Source organism: Grampus griseus, assembly GCF_964374135.1.
Source record: "Grampus griseus genome assembly, chromosome: 16".
NCBI classification, from domain to species: domain Eukaryota; kingdom Metazoa; phylum Chordata; class Mammalia; order Artiodactyla; family Delphinidae; genus Grampus; species Grampus griseus.
Genome location: NC_139010.1, coordinates 57,829,668 through 57,848,290, shown reverse-complemented (window position 1 = coordinate 57,848,290; position 18,623 = coordinate 57,829,668). Strand labels below are relative to the sequence as shown.

The 18,623-nt window shown below is 44.7% G+C and overlaps 1 protein-coding gene across 2 annotated transcripts in view; it reads right to left on the bottom strand.

The window, feature by feature from the left end:
- The window catches only part of CNNM1 (cyclin and CBS domain divalent metal cation transport mediator 1), a gene marked incomplete at both ends in the record, with an annotated part of 46,590 nt that extends 28,459 nt beyond the window's left edge, over positions 1 to 18,131 (bottom strand). For both annotated transcript variants that reach the window (XM_082674226.1, XM_082674227.1), the window contains 2 exons: positions 258 to 401; positions 16,568 to 18,131. In XM_082674226.1, coding sequence (XP_082530352.1) covers positions 258 to 401; positions 16,568 to 18,131 — 1,708 coding nt within the window. The remainder of the gene's footprint in view (positions 1 to 257; positions 402 to 16,567) is intronic.
- Between the last annotated feature and the right edge of the window lie 492 nt (positions 18,132 to 18,623).

The window sequence follows — 18,623 nt, the reverse complement described above, 5'->3', positions numbered from 1 at the left end:
CTCCTTTTCATAGTCTTGGCTGTGTTCCTGAAGGTTCCCTCTGGATAAACATTTAGCTAGCACACTCTCAGTGACTCAGGGATGGTTCAAGTCAGGGCATCTTGCCATGCCGGCTCCTGGCAGGAGGGGGCTGACACACAGCAATGCCTGGGGCTTGTCCTGACCCCCTTTTACACTGTTCACCAAACTAAGCCAGCTCTGAGAATCTCAGAGAAAAATATGATGGCCTTGGACAAGAGCCAAGGCTGTGCACTTACTGTAGAGGTCAGTTTCATCCAGGATCTCTGACTTGATGATCTCCTCTATGATGTCCTCCAGTGTGACAATGCCCATCACCTCATAGAAGGGGTCCCCTTCTCCCTCATTATTCACCCGCTGGACAATGGCCAGGTGAGACTTTCCTAGAGATGAAGGAAGTCACAGTTAAGCATCTGGGACATTTTCAGAGAACTTTCCTTGTGAGAAAATTATACTAAGTTTACCTCTGACCAGTCTTGGGACTCAACCCATCCCAGGACCTCTTTAAAATATGAAGTTTGTGTACAAGTTCTTATAAATGCAAACTTTATACTTTTACATCACCGTCTCTTCTTAAGAAAGTTACCTAATATACACAATGTCATTTAAGTGTTTTTTTCTGTAACTTTCCTATGTTAGCAAGTATATCTAAGCTGAAGGATAATGAATAATCTAATTGAGAGAACAAGAATTTGGCGTCAGAAGAATTAGGTTAGAAGACTTTTTCCTCCAGAAAACTTCCCTGCCCCCCCCCCCCCACTATCCCAGTGACTATCTGTGCAACTGATCCTGGATAAATCATTAAACCTGTACTGAGCCTCAATCTTCTCATCTAGAATTAGGGGATAATACCAGTATGGTGATTTTCAAACACGGCCCCCAAATTCTTTGATATGCCTTCTACTGAGAGGTGTGGTCTAATCCCTTCCCTTGAGTCTGGGCAGGCTTGTGACTGCTTCAACCAATAGAGAACAGGGAAGTGTTGGCTATGAGGCTTCGGAGGCTGCGTCATAAAAGGCATGTATCTTCTGCTGTAGAAACACTCTAAGAAGTCTGACAACTATCGTGAGGCCACCATGGTGCAGAGGTCACATGTAGGTGCTAAGGTGACAGCCCCAGCTGAGCCTGGCCTTTCCGCCATCCCACCAAAGCGCCGGACAGGTTAGAGAAGAAGCCATCTTGGCAGTGGATCCAGACCCACCGCTGGTGTCCTCCCCAGCCATCCAAGATGTCTCCAGCTGGGGGCACAGTCACAGAGAAGCAGAGATAAGCAACTCCCACTGTACCTTGTCTGAATTCCTGACTCAGGAATCTGTGAGCATAATAAAATGATTGTTGTTTTATGCTTCCAAGTTTTGGGGTGGCTTGTTAGCAGCAGTGGTAACTAGGACAACCAATATCCATAAGGTAATTGTGGAGCTCAAATGACTTGGTGGATGTGTGAAAACGCTGTGTAAACTATGATGTGTCATAGGCAGTTAGTTAACTGACTGCCCAACCACTGAATAATAGTTAACATTTATTGAGCTCTAACTACGAGCCAGGTACTATTCGGAGCACTTTACATGTATTAGTTCATTTAATCCTCTTAACAACCCCTGAGACAAGTACCATTATTATCCCTATTTTACAAGGGAAAGAACTGAGGCACAGATTGGTTAAGTAATAAGCCTAAAGTTACACAGCCTGTAAGTGGCAGAGCTGGATTGTGAACCCAGGTAACCGGGTTCAGTCCTAACCTAGCGACTGAGTCTTACCTAACAGTCCTGCTTCACCTTGATTTGTTTTCATTTGCTGATAGATGCATTTCCTGGATCTGTTTCTAAAATGTCAATCTGGGTGGTTCTTTTCCTTGGCTAAGAGAACATCTCTTTAAATTAGGAGAATATCTAGGGTACTGACTCAGATGTTATTCTTGCCAAAAAAAAAAAAAAAAAGGAAGTTCATGCCTTATCATTACTACCCTTTATAAACTTTTGCTTGGCCATTATCTAAAAATATCAGATAAGAGGAGTAGTCAGTTTGCCAGAGGCATAATTAACCATTAACATTTAAACAAATGAATTTCTGTATCAAATACCTCAAATCACAAGATAGCTACTTAGTGGGATTTTTAATAATGGGAAAGATGGTATCCATATCACTCAAGAACGGTCTCTAATTTCCTCTCTACCTTCAACCCATCTCTCAACTTACTCCCAAACTGATCTGATCAGGCCACTGCCCTGCTCAAACACCCGCCAAGGCTCCCTAGTGTGCACAAAGTCAAATCTAGGCTCCTTAGTTCGCTATTATCAAGACTGTAAAATGTAGCTCTTCCCCGTCTTTCTGACTGTGTGCCTGCTGCATCCTCTAATCATCCTGGACTCCAGGTGCGCCAGGTTACCTCCAGCTCCTCAACTTCCTCCACGTCCACTCTCCAAGTCCTCACTCACACTGCTTCCTTCTCCTACTCTGTCTCCACTGACCCTTTGAGTTCCAGCTCAGGTGTCAGCTCCTCAAGAAAGCTCTCCCAGATTTGCCCCATTTTGTATCTGAATCAACCTCTCCTTGCCTGTGTTTCTAAGCCCTTGATAACTCCATTAGCGCATTGATCACAATTTGCCGCTTCTCGTATCTTGCAATGTGTGTGTCCTCTACTGGACCACGTTTCCTCCTCAGATCATGAGCTTCTTCAGGACAAAGGCTCATACACTGAGACTGGGTTCTCTCCATATAACAGGCAGCCAATAAGTGCCTGAGGAACTGAAGTAAGACTGAATAAAAATCCATAGTTGATGTAATAGATGGTATTAAACCCAGACACTAAAACCTTTTTTAAAAATAAAATACAGGGGCTTCCCTGGTGGCGCAGTGGTCGGGAGTCCGTCTGCCGATGCAGAGGACACGGGTTCGTGCCCCGGTCCGGGAAGATCCCACGTGCCGCGGAGCGGCTGGGCCCGTGAGCCATGGCCGCTGAGCCTGCGCGTCTGGAGCCTGTGCTCCGCAACGGGAGAGGCCACAACAGTGAGAGGCCCGCGTACCGCAAAAAAACCCCCCCAAAAAACCCCAATGTATTTAAATTAACATTTAAAATCCATCAGTGGTTCTAAAATTATCCTTTGAAACAACTACATCCTGCCCAATTGGACTGAAGTGTTTTGTAGCTTAAATTAGATTATGTTAACTGTTAGTATGTGCTCAATTTCAAGTTGTTTTTTTAACACCTGTTCTTAAACTTCTGGCACCTGTTCTCACTTTTCTGCTAACATGTGCTAGCAGATGACAAAACAAATGACTACCATAACGGAAAAAACTGGAAAAGTGATTTCTTAAAATTATTTTCTTTTTTTTAATTGGGGTATCGTTGTTTTACAATGTTGTGTTAGTTTCTACTGTACAGCAAAGTGGAGTTCCCTGTGCTGTACAGCAGGTTCTCATTAGTTATCTATTTTATACATATTAGTGTATATATGTCAATCCCAATCTCCCAATTCATCCAAAATTATTTTCTATAATTGGATAATTTTTATGTGGAGCCCAGAATATATATAATATAGCCATACTTCCTGCCACTAAGAGATTAGTTCATATAATCGGATTAAATAAATTAACGTCTTATGTTGTTTCACGAAGAGTGCCATAACTTCCATGTGAAAATCCACCATTTATGTACACCTTATAAGGTCAATTTGAGGACAAGCTATGTGATCACCAGGCAGTAGAGATTTTAAGTCCTAATTGTAATATTCAAGACAATGTACTTATGTAATCTATTTAGAAGCATTTTAAATTCACAATCAGCCTTTATGATTCCCTCAAATGCCTGTAGAGATCTACAAACAAATGAAGGAAGTCATTGTTTCTTGGGGACAGACTGGAACAGGAATCAGCAATCACATAACCCTGTTCTGAGCTGACACCGGGACAAGAAAACCAGCTGTTCCCATGACACACATACCTGAGGTCCTTCCCTCAAAAAGTCTGGCCTTTAAGAGACCTACCTCCTGGTACTCCTTCTCTTCCTGGGCCCCAGAAGTGTTGGGGAGCTGTGGGCCTGGGGCATAATAGGTTCACGGCTTTATCAGAGATCTTATCAACCCTGAGGGATGACTCACAAGTATTTAAAACTGGGGCAGCAGGGGCTCAAATTTCCCAAGTGTTTTCACCTTTTTCTGGGCAAAAGTTGGTTTCTAATATGCATTATTTCTCCTCCCACGGATAAGTGTTGTGTTTACTTCCTAATGGCATACTTGAGGGAGTGGCTTAAATCTTGGCTAATCCCCTCTTCTGCCCTTCCATGAGGTTCTGTGAATGGGAACTGTGGCCTTTTCTGCTGAGCTGTCCCTCTACAGACCAGCAGAATTTTTCAAGTTCCTTCTCACGACTACTAGTCTATTGATTTCAGTTTCCTTCCAACTTACTAGAAAAGCGGGATGTCTGTGAAATAATTTAGGCTGACAATGATGATCATTAACATTTATATAGAACTTAACAATTTGTTAAGAGGTTCCACACAGGGTACAGGAGAGTCATGGAGATTGTGAGCAGATGTTCCTGAGAATTGTGAGAAGCCCTCATTTTGTGAATTAGAAATGTTTGGCCAGGTCCCCAGCTTTCTCCAGAATCTATTTAGAGACAATAAGAACTGATGTCTTATGCATGTTTCTTGGGTAGGTCCTGTTCCAAGTGCTGATGATATATCAGTGAGTATGACGTAGGAGGAACAGTAAAGGAGACTGAGAAGGAGTTCCAGAAGGTAATGAAGTCTCATATTTCCCTCCTTCCAATTTTGGGTGTATAGTTCTTAATTTCCATGCCCTTACTGTATCCTGGATGACTGCACTAATATCCTAACCAGTCCTCCTTTTGTTTTTTTTTTCTGTTCTAAGGCATACTATCCACTAAAACCAGATTGACTGCTCCCAAACATTGCACTCATGAAGTTATTCCCCATCTCAATAACATGGACCAATAACCACGGAGGGTCATTTCTGAGCTCTTTTTCCTGTCATTAGAGGCCTCCATGGTTTAGGGTATATACCTTGCCTTCTTTCCCACCACTCTATCAAAATATAGAGCATTTTGAATGCTTTTGAAGATATTTCTGAATGCTTTTTCCCCATTCAGAAAATAACTGGTCCAAGGATACTCAGCCAATAAATGGTGGAGTCAAAATGTGAACTCAGGGAACTGAAGAGGACCTACCCAGCTAGGATTTGTGGAAATCTCTGAGACGAACTAAACAAGACTGGATATTTTAACCTCAGGCCTTTTAGGCACAGAACTGGCCTAGGAGGCTGCCCGTGGGGTCGATTTGACTCTCTCCAGGTTCAGGCTAAACATAACCAGGATCCTCTGCTTAACAATCACCATTGGCTAAGCTTTGGCAGATGGTGTCATTCTCAGGCCACAAAGCAATCTCAGATATGAGGAGGATACATGCAAGGGCCTTTGTTGTCCAGCAGATCTATTAGTTCTGAGCCAGCCCAGGGGCTATGGCCAAACTTGGCTAGTCTCTGGGAAAAGAGAGAGATGTGGCTCTGGGGGCCCTATCTGAAGGAAGCCAGACACCTGAGGTGGCCTGAAAACCCGCTATTCTGAAGGTTCTCATTCCAGGTGAAGACCGCCTACAGCTACTCCGACGTTCTCCAGACTGTTTCTGATCTAAACCAAGCTGACTCCTGAGAGCACAGGTCAACATCCACTCGATTTTCCAGTTTTTGCCATGGTGGTGATAACCACACCTACTGTAAACTGGGGTCATATGTCACCTCTGGTCTTCACCATCTCTTTGCAAAATGGGGATTGTTATTACTAATATGAAGATGAGGAAAATGACACTCAGAAAAATAAGTGACTCACTCAAGGCCGAGAATTAGTACGCCATAAAGCCAGGAAACAACTCAGGTCCGTCTGCCTCCATAGCCTGTGCTTCTCCCAGTACACCTTGCTGACTCCACACTTCAGGCCAGATCTCAGGTTTCCTGTCCCAAATGTGTTAAGAGAAATGGGAACTTATTTTGTAAATGGCTGAAAGTATGCAGAACTAATGCCCAGCACCTCACAAAGGCAGAGGAGGGCTTTAGACTGTGAAGGGGAAAGGAGGAGTCACTGTCCCCCTACTCCCCGGCACAATACGTCTGCCTTCCGGCTCAACCCTTCCTACGTCCAGCCTGATATTTTATTTTGTGGACTGCTTGCAGCTTTAAGGGGTTTCATTGATCTGGCTGTGATATTTGTAGGTTAGTTTTTTTTTTTATTTGCCTGGGATGTCTGAGGAAGGGCAGAGTGATACAGGAGGAAACTGAACTGATGACAGGATAAAAGAAATATAAGGAAATTTCCACAATCAGTTTTGGTCTCCTGGGCCCTATCCAAAGTAAACAGCTCTCACTTTTATTTTCTTATTATATACAATGACTTCTACATGGGCTGAATCAGAGAAAGCACTTGTTATACAAAACAACTAACTAGACAGAATTCATTTAACTAGATCAGTGAGGAGAGAGGCAAATGGTGGAATGTCTTAAATGCTGTACAAGCATTATCTTTAGCCTTTGCGTTAAGCTTACAATGTAGGATCAATATTGCCATTTTAAGAAGAAGGAAGGTAAGCCTCATTCAGAGTGGTAGAGTGACCTGCCCCAGTCACACAGCTAGTAAACAGATGAACTGGGCCCGGACTATCTCTATGGCTCCACAGTCTGAGGCAGCAAGTCACAGATGTGGCTTCCTGTTCTGCCTCAGTCACTAACACTGAGCAGGACACTTGTGTCTCCAGATTCCATGTGCCTGTACAAAATGGGGATAAATTCTACTGACATCACATGCATGGTGAGCACAAAATGAGTTACTGTTTGGAAAGATCTTTGCAGAGGTAAATGCTTTGCAACTATAAGGGATTATCATTGCTATTTTATAATTTGTCTTTTCTGGGCCTCAGTTTTCTCCACCTTAAAATTAAAGGATGGGATCAGGTGATCTCCAGCGTGCTTTTTTCTGGCTCTAAAATTCTACACTTTTATAAGGCTAAACAGTCCCGGGCTACAAAAACAGTTTGGCTTAACAGGACGTTTCTTTGTGATGATGTATGACATACCAGAATTTTAACAGTGCCAATAGGTACAGCCTCTTGAGTTTACAAAGGAGCTTGAACTCCGAATGTTTGTATTTTAATTTTAAGAATAAAATGAGAAAAATTACCCTGACACATGCTAGACTTTAAAAAAAAATTTATACAATCCAATCAAATCACTTTCTATGAAATCAGGAAGAGAAACACAAAAAACGTTATCCTACCAGTCCTGCAGCAATCACCTAAATTTGGAAAAACAAAACAGTCCCTTTCTCTAGTTTAAAAAAAAGGCTGTACTTTGTAGTAATCCTGCTCTACTTCATCAGAAATAGAGTAATCAATGCATTTATCACCAAAAATTTCTCGAGCCACTAAAAGGCAATTATAAAAAAAGCCAGGCACGTCACCCAGAACACCATGGTAACCAGCATCACCAGGGCATGAAAAAATAGTTGTTAGTCACTAGACCCTAAGCTGGTTGGCAGTTTGGCTTGCTAAGCAACACTGCAAAAATAGCAGAGTAACGACCCATTATCTGGAGGTCTGACTTTGCATGGTCTTGAATCTGGTCCCAGAAGGAACTATCCCAGGTCTATATATCAACCCCATACCTGAGGCTCCCAGTCAAAGCCTAATTAATAATTTATTCAACAAATATTTATTGAAGCCTATTGTACACCAGGCACACAATTCTCAACATATGTATTTACTTGGTTTCTCAGTTAAGTAGAATTGACACAGAGTGGTTTTGTGATGAGTGAGGTGAGGGTAGGGATTTGCTTGAGGCCGACTCAAAGAGAACTAGGAGCTGACAGCCAGAGGACAGAGAAAAATGTAAAAGTAGACGGAGAACTGCTTTATAATACAGCATAAAATAACTACACTCTCATGACCATGATCATGCGTCATCAAGAAAAGATTGTTATATTTAGGATCCTTTGTTAAGGAAGGCTGGAATGGGTATAAAACATTTTAGAAATATCATCACCAAAAATAGTTAAAATATACAGTTTCGGCACTTGGAGGGAATGTAAATTATGTTTGACAAATGCCTCAATCTGCCTAGCTCCCCATTTAGCTGGAAGAAAAGCAAAATTATAATCACGGTTTTACCAGCTTTTGAATGTTGTCTCGGTTCCCTGTCTGCCTTTATTTTTCTAGCTCAAGCTCCCGCCTCAGCTAAAATGCCCTTTCCCTTCCTAACTGCTTATCAGAGTCCCTCTTCAGTTACTTCCTCAGAGAAGTTTTCCCAGGTCCTTCCAGGGAATTATTTCTCCCTTGCCCCCTCGCCCATAGATGTTGTCTGGATGCCCTTCCCTGTACCCCAGGCTGCTTTGTATCATTTTCATCCCTCTTTTCAGCTCCTGGATATTTATATCCATGTCCATCTCCCAGAGCCCTGGTAGCCCAGCACTCAGATAATGTTGGCAGAGGGAAGGTTGGTGGCAGAGGTGGCGCTTTCCCTAATGGGTGTTAAATGGCCTAGGAACCCTGCATGGCACGCACACGGCCCTCTTTCCTCAGAGCCTTTGGATGTCTGTTCCCTTCTCCCGGCAAGCTCTGGCGAACTCCTTTCCACACTTTAGGATTCAGCACAAATATCTCTGAGGGGAGAGGGGGGAGTTTATCCTAACCTATAATACCAGGTCAGGCCCCCCTATTATAAGCTCTCATAGGTCCCTATACTTTTTATTCAAATCACCTGTCTTCACTTGTAACTGTTTATTGATTCGTGTATATCTCTCTACTTGACTGTAAGCACCAGGAGAGCTGGAGGCCTCACACAAGATAACGTCACATGGAAGGAAGGAAAGGAGGGAGGGAAGGAGGGAAGGAGGAATTGAGAAGAATCTCAGTTTGGAAAGGAATAGACAACAGAAAATAGAGGATTGAGAGTTGTTATTGAAGGTCCAGGGGTGGCTAAACGTGGGCCTAGAGGTAAACCAATTTAAGAGAGTACTAGGAAAATCCACTGGCCCCCTGCCCTGAGACACCAAATGCTTTAAGGGAGCCAGAAACACAACCAAATGTATTTGGTTGTTAAAAAATGGAATTGAGGTGAGCTACTATATTCTTCAAATAAAAGAGGACTCACAAAGCATGATAAAAAGAGGAAATGGAATTTGACTGCAGCCTGTGGGATTTAGATTAGATAAAAAGAGAGTCTGATAATAAAGGCTGTTATGTCCTGGAAAGGATAACTAAATGTAAAAAAAAAAAAAAAAAGTGTGAATTAGATTCTCTCTCAGGTTTCTCAGTGCCCCTTCCAGCTCAGATTCTCTTGTTACCTGGTATTTCTATTGCCAGGCTAAGAAAAAACCAAATATTGCATAACAATATTACAACAATCATAATGAAAAATTGTAAAGAAAGAAATATAAACCAGCAATGTTAGAACCTTGTATAATTTATTGTTTTTCACTTTTCCTTGTTTCCTTTTGTTCTTCCTCCCTGTAGGGGAGCATGATGGACTGTGCTTTGCTTACTGTCTATTCTAATGATTGTTTAGAAGGTAAACATCTCATTCTAAATTTTACTAATTATTATTTAGCAATGTTTAACACATTTTAAAGCATATTACATCTAATTATACCAGTGAAATGTAACTTTCAATGAAATAACTTTTTATTTTCTTTTGTAGAAGACAAAGAATGGAGCACGACTGTTTTGGCAGCTTTTTATAGAATTAAGCAGTGGGATGACTTTCTGCTAGAATAGCTCACACCGGAATTTGGAGTGATGAAGCAACACACTGACTGAAAAAGTGGTCCACATCAAAAACATCTTTAAAAAAAAAAAATCCCTCTGAGGATTAGAATGGGATATTTGATTTGTGCAAGAAGGCAAGACCATAGGGTTTTTCTTTTTTTTTCTGTTTAAGAATTTGATTAAGGTTGTTATTGCATGCAATATATTTTTAACATGACAGAGTATTAAAAGTCATTATTGCAGGACAGTGGGATGATTATCTTCAGGTGATTTTCATACTTTGTTCTATATTTTTCAATTTTCTATAATGAATAAATATAGAAATTTATAAACTTTAGTATAAATTTTATAAAAGCAAAATAACCCTATCATAATTTCTCTCTTCTCCATGTTCTCATTGCGTGTTAGTATTTCTATTATTGCATGTTTGCTTTAATGATTTAGGTACCAGTCTGTCTTATCCACATTCTTATATGCTGAGCTATGACTTGCGAAATGTAACATTGTTGGAAGTTGGGGGGAAAGGTGAGTCCAGCCTGCCTTCTAGCTTTATGAAGGGGAAAGCTATTCTCCCATTAGGCTGAGGGCTCTTTGGGAGCAGGGACTGTATCTCGTACACCCAACTCTTAGCACAGTGCTTTGAAAAGGGCTAAATCATTGTTTCCTAGAGAAGTAAAGAAAGATAATACATAACACGTTTCTTCTAACATTTAAAATTTGACTTTGGCCTTCTGCATGGTCCAAAATGATTGCGCTGGAGATAATGAATGATTCATTTACTAGAGCTCTGCAGATCCCTTCCATTATATTAAAGTTTAACCCCTTCCAGTCATTCATTCAGTCATTCAATAAAGATTTATTGAAAACTTACTGTGTTATATCCATCGTTACGGGTTACAGCTACAAAGGTAGATAAGACAGCCTCTGTCCTCCAGGTGCTCATTATATGGATGGGCAGCACTTTCCATCACATACTAATAATACAGCCTGTTAGTTCAATAATAGAGATATTGAACAATTAAGTTGGCCAAACTGGGGTTTACAGAAGTTTCGCAGAGGAGGTGGCCCCTGTGCTGATGTTAAAGGAAGGGCTAGACTAGGGATTAGTCAGGTAATGTATATTCCTGAGAAAGAGGACAGCATGAGTAAAGGGACAAAGGCAAGAAATAACACAGTGTGGCTACGGAGTTCGGCGGCTGGAGCGTAAAGCTGTGGTAGTGATGAGTGATGAATCTGCAGGGGAGGGCGGGGAGCAGGTCATGACGGCACAGCTTAGACTTTATCCTGCAGGCAGAAGTGTTTGAAGCAGGGGATGATGACACCAGGGATTACTTATTGGCACTGGAGAGGATGGATTTGAGGGTGAAAATAACCGGAGGAAGTAGAATTTCTCAGGAGGCATTTGCACAAATGAGTATGTAACAGATTTGTGTTTATATTTAAAAATGAAAGCTAACATTTATTTAGCATTTATTATGTGACAGTTACTAAATAAGCAGTATTATGCAATATTGCCTTAATATTTCAAACAACCCTATGAGTAAATACTATTATTACCCTTATTTTACAGCTAATGAAGCAAAGAGTTAAATAACTTGCCCAAGGCCAGGATGCAACCAGAGCAGTCTGGTACCAAAGCTTATGCTCTTAATTTCTATCTCATTTGTTTAATTTCTGTCTCCTGTATTAGAATGAAAGCTCCATTCAGACAGGGGCCCTATTGGTGGTGTTCTCCACTGTGCCTACACAATAGGTGTATAGTAACGATATGCTGAATAAAATTAATGAATAACCTAAGTGGAAGAAATAGCACCCTAAGTTATGTAACGGTACAAGAAATATGCAATATTGGCAAATTTTTTGCAGACTTTGTTCCAAATATTTGGCCGAGTTTGGAGATTATTACGGACTGAAAATTTGTGTCCCTTCCCTTCTCCAAATTGATATGTTGAAGCCCTAATCCCCAGTGGCCCTCTAAGATTAAATGAGATAACAAGGGTGGGGCCCTAATCCAAAAGGATTGGTAGTTTTATAAGAAGAGAGACCGGAGCTGTTTCTCTCTCTCTCTGTGCTTGTGCACTAAGGAAAGGCCACGTGAGGACACAGTGAGAAGGTAGCTAGCTGTCTGCAAGCCAGTAAGAGAGGTCTCATCAGAAACCAAATCAGCTGGAATCTTGATCTTGGACTTCTAGCCTCCAGAACAGTGAGAAAATAAATTTCTGTTGTTTAAGCCATTCAGTCTGATATTTTGTTGTGGCAGCCGGAAAAGACTAAGACAGTGATTAGTAGGATGAGGGTGGGGAGTGAAGGAGAGGTTTCTCCCTTGGTAGACTGGGGGCACAGGTGTGCCACTAATTGGGGTAGATAAACTGGGAAGAGGAAGATTGATTATGGTCAATGGAACAACACTAATTATCCTGTACTTAAGGTTCACCTCACTCAAACATAGAAATACAACTGAAATTAGCTATTTAAGATCACTTGTTCAATAAATATTTATTCATCCTCTAGCCATCAAGGTCACTGTGTTTGTCCTGAGTATACAAAGTAAGTAAGATTCATTCTCTGCCCTCAAGGAACTCACAGTCAGGTGGGGAGAAATATTGTTCCTTTTTGTAAAGCTAGCATGCTTGCTTTCCTTTTCCCTTACTTCTAAAGACCTGGAGCTCATAAGAAATATATATGTATAAAATCCCATATGGATAAGAGCTTTGGAATCACGAGACTGGGACTTGAATCTGGGCCTTGGAATAGACCAGGTGAGTGATGATCTTAGGCAGTACAAGTAACGCTTCTTATGTTCTTATGGTCCTCACCTATACCTGCAGAGTTGTTTTAAGAATAAGAGAGGTAGGTAGAAATGTTTTGTAAAATGCAATATGCATGTTAGCAATTATTGTAATTATAAAAAGCTACATTTCCAACCTGCAGAAACTCAAGGGTAGCAAGTCATGGGCAGCAAGTCAGAGGTGAAAAGACAGCTTTGAACCGTTTGGGTGGCAGGAATTTTGGGATGGGAGATGGAATAAGAACAGGCTTTGGGGTCCTGTGATCTGGTTCAAATCACAGTTCAGTCAGTTATTAGCTGTGGAAAGTTGAGCAAGTCATGTAATCAACCTGAGAGTTAGTTTCTTCATCTGTAAAATGGAGGTAATAATACCTCCCCAGGTGGGTTGTTCTGAGCATGTCAAGGGCTTGGCATTGGGCCTGGCAGGGCTGTTGCTCAATTAATGGTAACCGTTGTTCCTATTAAAATTACTATTTTCCTCTCCTACCTCCTAAGGGGTTTGTTTAGGTGGTTAAGTTACTTGAAGTGCAAGGAAGTGAGGGAAATGGAAGGGCTATTACGACTTGCTTAAAACGTTATTTTTAAAGGTAAAGAAAAGTAATTCAATTCAGCTTTCCTCTTCTGACCTATGATGCAAACGTAACTCTTATAGAAAATGACCACCGTATTATATGGCTTGGAGCCAGAGAACACCTACCTTGATAATTATACCTTGTATTTATTCTATTCTAAGTTAATCTACGAATCATTGTTAATAAGGTTCTCTGAAGACAATGCTTCTGAAAATTTAATGTACACATGAGTCACTTGAGGGCTTGCTAAAATGCAGATTTTTATTTAGTGGATTTAGAGTGAGGCATGAAAATATGCATTTCTAAAAAGGTCCCAAGTGAGGCCCATGCTGCTGGCTCGTGGACCAGCAGTGAGGAAAGAGCAAGGCTCTACAGGGGCATGGAAATCTCTTGGGGTGGTGTAATGGCCTGCTTCTCTTTAGGGATCTACCTAATTGCAAACTAACCACTTACTGACAGAACATTACCGTGCCTTTTTTTTTTTTTTTTGCGGTACGCGGGCCTCTCACTGCTGTGGCCTCTCCCGTTGCGGAGCACAGGCTCCAGACGCGCAGGCTCGGCGGCCATGGCTCACGGGACCAGCCGCTCCGCGGCATGTGGGATCTTCCCAGACCGGGGCACGAACCCGTGTCCCCTGCATCGGCAGGCGGACTCTCAACCACTGCGCCACCAGGGAAGCCCTACCGTGCTTTTCTACCATGCCTTTTTTTAGACCAGATTTAGATATTCTGCAACAGGACTCATTTCTGATCAATAGTGACTTTTTCCAGCAGCCTACTACATGGGAGGCACAGTGCAAGGTGCTGGAGATACAGAGGTTAGTAAGACACAATTTCTGCTTCAGAAGACTGCCTTTATTCTAACACTGTCCACCCCTGTAGACTGTTAATTTTCTCAGGGCAGTCTTATTGTTTCCCCCGTTGCTTAGCACTATATAGAAGCCCGTAAGTACTAAATGAATGAGTTCCCAGGAATTTCATTAAAAATGTTGTCTGGCAGAGAAAAACAAATGCTGTATATCACTTATATGTGGAATCTAAAAAATAAAACAAACTAGTGAATATAACAAAAAGAAACAGACTCACAGATATGGAGAACAAACTGGTGGTTACCAGTGGGGAGAGGGAAGGGGGAGGGGGCCCAATAGGGGTAGGGGACTAAGAGGTACAAACTACTATGTATAAAATAAGCTACAAGGATATATAGTACAACACAAGAAATATAGCCAATATTTTACAATAACTATAAATGGAATGTAACCCTTAAAAACTGTGAATCACTAGGTTGTACACCTAAAACTTATATAATATTGTATATCAACTATACCTCAATAAAAAAAAATCTTGTCTGGCAGCACGTGACTGTGAACTCTATCTTAGCTATCACGCGTAAGAGGTGGTTAAATTAAAAAGGGGCTGATAGGGTGAGCCTTAATCCAATCTGACTGGTGTCCTTATAAGAAGAGATTCAAATACAGAGAGACTCCAAGGCTGAGCACACACACACTGAGGGGCAACCATGTAAGGACACAGCAAGAAGGCAGAGCCATCTGCAAGCCAAGGAGAGTGGCTTCAGAAGAAACCAAACCGGCCAACACCTTGGTCTTGGACTTTCAGCCTCCAGAACTGTGAGAAAAGAAATTTCTGTTGTTTAAGCCACTCAGTCTATGGTGGCAACCCTAGCAAACTAATATAGATTTTCATAGCTTTTATGCCCAGAACCAAGACTCCCTTCTGTAGGGTACACAAAATGTTAAGAAAAATGCTAAAGGTGTATGGATGAACCTCTGAATGCAATGGGAATGAGTCATGGAAGGACTGGGGGGAGACAGACAGAAGAGGGTGAGACAGTAGCCAGACTGGGCTAAAACAACTGCAGTATATATACATTTCCTTCCCCTTCTCATGATATCAATATAAAGCATAGGGCTGTTCTCTCTCCAAATCTGAGAGACTGAAAGTAGCTTTTTGAATTTTTCCCCTTTCTCAGGTTACTTTTTGATATTTAACACAATTTCACTTGTCTTAAAATATTGTGGCAGGAGGAAGACCCCAGATTTCTCTCTGTATGCAAAGTCTTTATATACAAAGAGTACCTGTGCTGATAATGAAATGAGATTGAATTTTTGACAAACAAAGAAATGTATCAAAAACACATAGTCAAATGAGATTCCTGCTAGCCACAGGGAAGCTACATTTGAAACCTGATTCTAAAGTCAGGGGATTAATTATTTGCTTTGTTTTGCTTTCAATAAACATGCCAACTCATAAGTACAGATGAATGCCTCTTTCAAAATAGTTATTCTGGGAGGTTCTACACTTATTCTAACCATGTCACTGTTCTCAAATCATTTCTGGAATTGCTTTCAGGGTCTGTGAGATAGTTTTCTGAACACTCTCAACTGTGACTCTGGAAGGTAGATTTGATTTTCAAAAACAACCAAGGGTCCTTCCGGGTCAACTCTGGTTAATAGGGGGACCAGTCACACTGTGTAATGTCAAGAGGATCAACCCTAAAGTATTCAGGCTGATTTTTCTGGAGTGAATTGTTCTCAACCTCAGAAGACAGTTTCCAAAGGCAAACCCCAGAAATGGAGTAAACATGTTACAGGCATGACGTCAAGGGCAGAGGATGTGACCGCTCTGAAGGAAACCCCATTCATTTGGATATGCAGGTTTTTTAGTGAGTCCCTTTACCAGAATATTTCCTCAGGTCTAGATCTACCTTACTTCATGGGACCAGAGTTCCCAGAAGTACAAGGACCTCACTGCCTTAGTCAACTTTTAATCTCCAACCTGGGTACTTGATGTGTGTCCAAGGCATAGCTGATGGAAAGATGAATATGGGGGAAGAATGGCTAAGGTGTCTGGGGCTTACTCTATGTGATTCAAAGGGCAGAACTAGGGCCCACAGAGAAGCTCTGGAGACATAAATTTCTGCTCCTTGTAGGAAATACATTTTCAGCAGCTGGAGCTGTCCAGCAATGGAGTTTGCCCTGCAATTGGAAATGGTGAGCTTCCTACCCAGAGAGGAAGCAAAGACTGCTTGTTATGGGAACCCTTAGAGGTACCTCCTGCAATGGGGAGCTATGCAGTGCCCTCCAAGGGCTATCTCCTGAGTCCTATCCGCACAATACCTGGCAACTGGTAGGCCCTGAAAAAATACTGGAATGCAATGAATGAGGAATGCAGTGCATCCTGTGAGCCAAGTAAACGGGAAGAGGCAGGGACTCAATCAGCCTCAAGGAAGGTAGGGAGAAGTGAAATGAAAAGACCCAGGGAGCCATGAGGTAGGGCCTTCCTTGAGTTTTTGGTACCACAGGAGAGAAGCTGCTTTGGGTACCTGAAGCCTCACGTGTTTATGAGAGGGTAATACTTTTTAAGGGGGTAGGAGTTGAGGGAGGAGATTAGACCACATGCTCACCCTTCTTAAACTCCTCCAGCACCGTGTCCAGCCGGGTATCATTGAAAACGCAGTGCAGGGGCCGGTTGTAGAAGCGGGTGACCGTGAGAAGCGGCGTGCAGTCGTCGGGGTCCACGAAGGCCAAGTCCTTGACAAACAGAATGTCCACAATGTTGTGCCGCTGGTCGCCCTCGTACACGGGGATGCGAGTGTAGCCGCTGCGCAGGATCTCGGAGACAGTGGCGAAATCCAGCACAGCGTCGGAGCGCAGCATGAAGCAGTCCCCAAGAGGGGTCAGCACCTCTTCCACCACCTTGGTGCGCAGCTCCAGGGCGCCCTGGATAATGTTGAGCTCCTCTTTCACCAGGTCGCTGTAAGGATCCGCGGCCCGCAGCGTCTCCAGCAGCTTCTCCCGCGTGTAGAAGGTGCTGATCTCCTGGCGCAGCGCCCAGTCCAGCAGGCGGCTCAGCGGGTAGCACACGGGGAAAGCGGCCGCCATCAGGAGCCGGGTCAGGCACACGCTGTGGGAGGCGATGGCCAGCCCGTGCCGCGAACACACCGAGTAGGGGCAGATCTCTGCGCCCAGGAACACGGCGCCGGTGCACACGAGCGCCGGCAGCCAGGGGAAGTGAGTCCCCGCGTCGCCGTAGTCTTCCCCAGTGTCCCCGACGCCCGGCGGCAGCGAGGCGCACAGCCAGCCTGCCAGGGCCGCGTTGGCTCCGGCTTGGCCCAGGAGCAGGGTGCAGAGCAGATGGGTGCCCCTGCCGCGCACGGCCTGCACTCGGCGCGCCTGCTCCTGCTCGGCGGCCGAGCCGCTGTTCCGCAGCACCCGTAACTCCACCGGGTCCAGCGAGAGCAGGCTCAGGCGCAGGCCGCTAAACAGGGCAGACAGGGCGAGCAGCAGGAACGCTCCGAGCGCCCGCAGCCACGCGGGGGGCAGCAGGTCCCCGCCCGGGCCATAGAGCCGCGGGCGTACGCGCAGCAGGAAGCCACCGGCGGCGCCGTGGTGGTGCCAGGCGCGCCCGTCCCAGGCGCACAGAGAGAAGAGCTTCCCGCCACCGCTCGTGCCGCCTCGCTCTGCCTCGCCCTTACGCAGTTCCCGCACCCGCACCTGGACTAGAGCTGAGCCCGCCACGCCTCCGGGGCGCAGGGGCCCCAGGACCTCCACGTCCGATGCCCAGTCGCTCTGCTCGCGGCAGCGCTGCGACCCCGGGGGGCGCGTGGGAACAGCGCTGGGCGCCGCGCCGCTCCCGCCCGGAGGCTCCTCGATAAACACGAGCCGTGGAGCCCAGTCGCCGGTGCCGTTCTCCCCTGGGGAAAGGGGGGGTGTGGGCACCGGCTCCACGGGCGCCGCGGGCCCGGGCTGGAAGTAGACGCGCAGGAGGAAGCTGGTGCCTTCGGCGGCGCGCAGGGTGCCCCCCTCCAGGGACACGCGGCCTCCAGCGGTGTCCTCGGGCCGCAGGCCCAGCAGCCAGGCGGCGGCGGTCGGGGGCCGAGGGGACAGGGAAAAGAAGAGCAGGAGCACAGCGCCCCTGCTGCAGCAGTCTCGGAGCCTGACACCCACCGCTGCTGCCGCAGCCGCCATCCTGCACCCGGCGCGGCTGCACGTGATACTGCAGAAAGCCTAACGAGAGCTGGAGGGAGGAGGAGCCGGAGCCGGGAACCCGGTCCCAGGCAGGTCACCACGTGTACGCACCCCTGCGCGCGTGAGCTGGAGGCGGTGGGGGTTCAGACCCTGCCCGGGCAGTGGGTCCCGGCGGGAGGCTGGAGATGGTCACGCATCACTGCACGGTGCGTGACCCCGACGCACTTGGGTACGGCAGAGTTGCAGCCTCAGGAAGGCTTGTCTTGAAGCACGGCCTCCTATTCCAGCAGTAGGGCGCCCCTCAGCGAACTCCAACCGGGCAGAATTTCCCATCTGGTCCTGCCACTTCACCATTGGCCAGGGAAATTTCCCAGCATCTCGCCTCTCCTCCTGCCTCTTGCATTCCCCCTTCTGGTCAAAAGATATTCTGGAGACGAGTCCTGAATCTGTGTTTGGTCTCAACTCCAGCTGACCTTTCATGTTTTAAAAATT